General features: G+C 28.3%; 1 protein-coding gene across 1 annotated transcript; it reads right to left on the bottom strand.

Moving 5' to 3' along the window:
* Positions 1-2,067: 2,067 nt before the first annotated feature.
* On the bottom strand, positions 2,068-3,492 carry LOC132953250 (E3 SUMO-protein ligase ZBED1-like). Its single transcript, XM_061025770.1, has one exon. It carries the CDS (start codon positions 3,490-3,492, stop codon positions 2,068-2,070), a length of 1,425 nt encoding a protein of 474 aa, XP_060881753.1.
* Positions 3,493-4,616: the final 1,124 nt, after the last annotated feature.

Raw genomic sequence — 4,616 nt, forward strand, 5'->3', positions numbered from 1 at the left:
AACAGTTCAATAAAGGAATGTCACCTAACAGTAATTAATATTAACCGAATTATTAAAAAACAATATTATTTATTTTCCATGTTTCCAGCATACCGAAGAAATAATTGCTTTTGCAATTAGATATTATATTAATATGAGAATGCGGCAATTTTCCCAAAAATGTAATGCTGAAACAAAAAAAGAAAACATGATAAAAAAAAAGGTTTCAAAATTTACTTGAAGTTAGGCATTACTTATTTAAGTTAAGTTAACTTAATTTGTACATAGTACCTAATGTTTTAAATAAAAAAATTAATTAATGCTTCATTACAATAGTTTGTGTTTTGTAGACATTTTTTATTTTTTCAATTAACTATTACCTACTAGTTTTATTTTATGATTTATTAATACCTACCTTTATTTTATCATCCCATACCTACATTAATAAAATAGTTAATTGTATTCTGATCTGGATAAATTATTTTAGATATTAATAAATTACATATTCAACTAATTATTAGGTACAACATATTTTTATTTTGCTATATACTTAAAAAAATACGGCTTTTTTGATATTTAAGAAAGTTTTGTTTTTTAATTCTTGATTTCATTCAGTTTTAACAAGTATGCAGTAGGTACAATAAATTGTAATTTCAATACTTTATTTTCAGATGAACCTACCTATAATGAAAATGTGTAATAAATATTATAAATCATTATTACTTAACCTTAACAAAATAACTGCACCAGACTACTGACTACTGATGTATTCAATATAATGATTTATGAAAGTATGAAATAATCGTTAAAATGTTTGCATAATCCTGTTCCCGAATTTCAATCATTATTAATTATAATAACAACTCTTATTTTATTTTTAATCGGTGAAAATACTTAAAAAGTAAGATAATTAAAATTTTATAATATAATATAGGTACTATACAACATTATATAATTAATTATATCATGCAGTACAATTTGAAGTTGGTAAATTTGAAGTATTACTTGTTTGTATACGCTAATTACGCTTCTACATTGGCGGCAATAGGGCGAATGCACAGTAGCGATCCTAGCGGATCATTATTGAAATGGCGACAATAAGCGAATCACACTGGTCGAACAGTAGCCAGTCCTTACTATTATATGTTCGTGCTCGTGCCGACGTGCAGTTCGACGACGATACGCCGCCCCACGGCTCCCAACATCGTCCGAAGACGCTGACTGTAGAGATGTTAAGTTCGTGAACGAATAGTTCATTTGAACTATTCACTTTGATGAACTATTCTGAACTGTTTCAGTACCTGTAACTTAACAGTTCACAGTTCAAAAAAAAAATTGGTTTCATTGTTTTAATGATATAGTTCGTGAATGGTAAACGTCTTTTGAACTTTAGCTGTGATCGGATCGGAATGGTCATGAACTAGATAGTAAGGTACTTTGTCCAGTAAATAGGTTTTATCACTGGTATCTGTCCGTAACACGGTCTAGATTAGAACGAAAATTCGAAATCCTGAAAACAGCTGTTCATAATCAGATACAATAATATATTAGAAATAAAATATAATATAGATATTAGATATTACTGATATTAGATTTCTGATTGGAATTGAACATTGAAGTATTGAACCACGGATTTATAAAATATTATAATTATATATTATTTTTATTATTATAATATATTATATAATATTATTATAATTGTTATTATATATATATCGGTGGAATGTGGATTGAACTTAAATTAATAGTTACTAGTTAGTCCACACTCCACACCCCGTTACTACTCTAAAAACTAACACACTAAGAAAAATTAAATTGTGGACACTGGATAGTGGATACCGATCAAGTAAATTTTGTAAATACCTATTACTTTCATAATAATAATAATAATGATTTTCTGTTGATTTATTTCTAATGATTTATTCCTTTTTTCTACCTAGAAAAGATTTTTAACTTATTATTATTACCTATTTAATTAATAAAACATCTCACATTAAATACTAATAGAATGCTAAAGACAAATTTAGTTATCTATAAAAGTAGATTATAAAGTTAATAATTTTAAGTTTAAGATTATATATAAGTTTCTTATAAATTATTATGCAGGAAAATAAGTTGTGATGCTCTTTTTGTATCCAAGCGGTTTCTCTTCAAAGTTATAATCTGGCCAGCTTCTGAAAATATCCTTTCACAAGGAACACTAGTTGCAGTCACACAGAGTCGCTTAATGACAAATTTGTGTAGATGAGGATATATATGTTTTCGTTCATGCCACCATTTCAAAGGATCCTCATGCCGATCTAATAATGGCTCTTGCATATATCTATCCAATTCTATTATTCCGGATGCTGTTGATGTCTGAATGGCTTTGAATTGTTCTACTTTTTCTTCATAGACTTTCCACAACAGAGATACTGAAGGAGATGGAGATGGAGTTGATGTAGATGTGGAAGGTGTTTGTTCAGCATTGTCTATTTGATTTGATGGTAAGCGAATATTTCCTAAACGTGATCTCAAAAGAGAAAAAGCATTTTTAAATTTGTTATCACTCATTAAGCCATATTTTTTAAACCTCGGATCTAAAATCGAGGCTTGTGCCATTATTTCATTTTCCTCACTGAACCTTTTCTTTAATTGATTTTTTAGAGAAATGGTCATTTGGTTTACTTCATACGGCAAAGAAATGTCATGAACATAAGTTTCTATAGTCTGGAACATAGAACTAACTAAAACAATTACCTTTGACACAGACAGTGTTTTTTCTGAACTGACTTCGATGGTGACTTCATTAAAAATTTGCAGTACATCAATGGCCTTTTCAACTATATCCCATTCAGCTGGAGTTAAAACTGCAATTTCGGTTTGTAACACAGCTAAAGTTGAAATTACAGCATCTTTGATGGAAACAATTCTCTTCAACATATCATATGTCGAATTCCATCTGGTCACACAGTCTTGCGTTAATTTTAATGTAGGTAGACCCATTTGAGTTTGTGTTGAATTAAGTTTTACTAATGCATTACTACTACGTTTAAAAAACTCAACAATTTTTTTTACTTTAGATACTATTACCGAAATATTCTCTAGAGAGTGTTGAACAACAAGATTAATGGAATGGGCGAAACATCCTATATGTCGATAATGTAATTGACCTACAGCTTTAGAAATATTTGAATCATTGTCGGTAACAATGGCTACAACTTTATTATTCACTTTCCATTCAATTGCTATTTTTTTTAAAAAGGCAGCTAAATTATCTGACGTGTGACGTTGGTCAAAATATTCACAACCAAGACAAACGGAACACATTTTACCATCACCATCAATAAAATGAGCTGTGACTGCAATATAGCTCCTATTATTTATACAAGTCCATCCATCTGTTGTTAATGAAACTGCAAGTGCAGTTTCAACTTTTTTTTTTAAATCTTCTAATGTGGAATTGTATAATCTTGGAACTAGATTTTTAGATACTGTCTGGCGACAAGTAAGCTCGTATCCAGGGTTCAACATTTTTACAAATTTTCTAAATTCCTTATCGTCCACTATAAAAACGCATAGTATCTAGATCATAAAACAAAAAAAAAAAATTGAAATAGTGGAATTAAAATGTAGGTATTAAGCTAATATAATCTTATTTATACTAGTAAAAAACTTTCAGAAAATGCGTACGTGTATAAATATATAGATTTTAAATGTATTTAAGAGTATTTACAATTGTTAAAGCCAGTAAACATCTAATTGAATTATTTTAGTTATATGTAATTCAAAATATAATATTAAACTAAAATATAATTATTAATTTTCTTTTTGTTTCTAGACAAATTGTATTAATAATTTTAATATAACTAAAAATAAAAATATGTAGTTACCCTTTAACAATCAATTTGTTTTGATCTACTGACTGCCATAGGTTTCTTATTTTGCATAAAATGCATAATGCTACTTTGTGTTTGAGTAGGTTGGCTTGATTTAACACTGCTAGTACCAGGAACAATCATTGTTTCTACTGGTGGACCTGCTGAGTTATTCATTTAAAATGACATAAAGGGTTTTAATAATAGTAAATTTAAAATTAATAAAAAAAAAATAATAGTACAAAACGATTTATTAAAAAATACCATGATCTGCAGGATCATCTACATGACTTTCATCACTAGTCACTACTGCTTTTGATATTATTACAGCGGGATGTACAGTTTTTAAGTGTCGTCTCAAATTGCCAAAAGATCCACCAGCAACACTACTTGTTACTGCAATACCCACATTTGGCTTTACTATCTTCCAATTCAGTAAAGTGATTCCATATATCACTCCTTTTACGTGGGGCCATTATTAACAATTTATAAAATGTACTTTTAAATGAGATGTTTTTAATTAAACTATTTAAATCTGTAAAATTCACTACGCTCAGTAAAATAAACACTGTTCACTGTTAAATGCAAATGCAGATACTGTAATAATTATTAGTATATTAATGCATACAGTCATAAAAAATACTATAGTTATACAGGGTATGGTTTCAAATTTGTGCAAGATTTTACATGTCTGCACTTGTCATTTTACAATATTATTACCACTCATATTATTGTTTGAAAATGTTATAATACCAATCTTATTATATAAGATTAGGTAGG

The sequence above is a fragment of the Metopolophium dirhodum genome, unplaced genomic scaffold (assembly GCF_019925205.1).
Source record: "Metopolophium dirhodum isolate CAU unplaced genomic scaffold, ASM1992520v1 scaffold1, whole genome shotgun sequence".
Taxonomy (NCBI): domain Eukaryota; kingdom Metazoa; phylum Arthropoda; class Insecta; order Hemiptera; family Aphididae; genus Metopolophium; species Metopolophium dirhodum.

Coding starts and splice junctions, on each gene's coding strand:
- LOC132953250 (XM_061025770.1), bottom strand. CDS start 3,492: ATGTTGAACCCTGGATACGAGCTTACTTGTCGCCAGACAGTATCTAAA.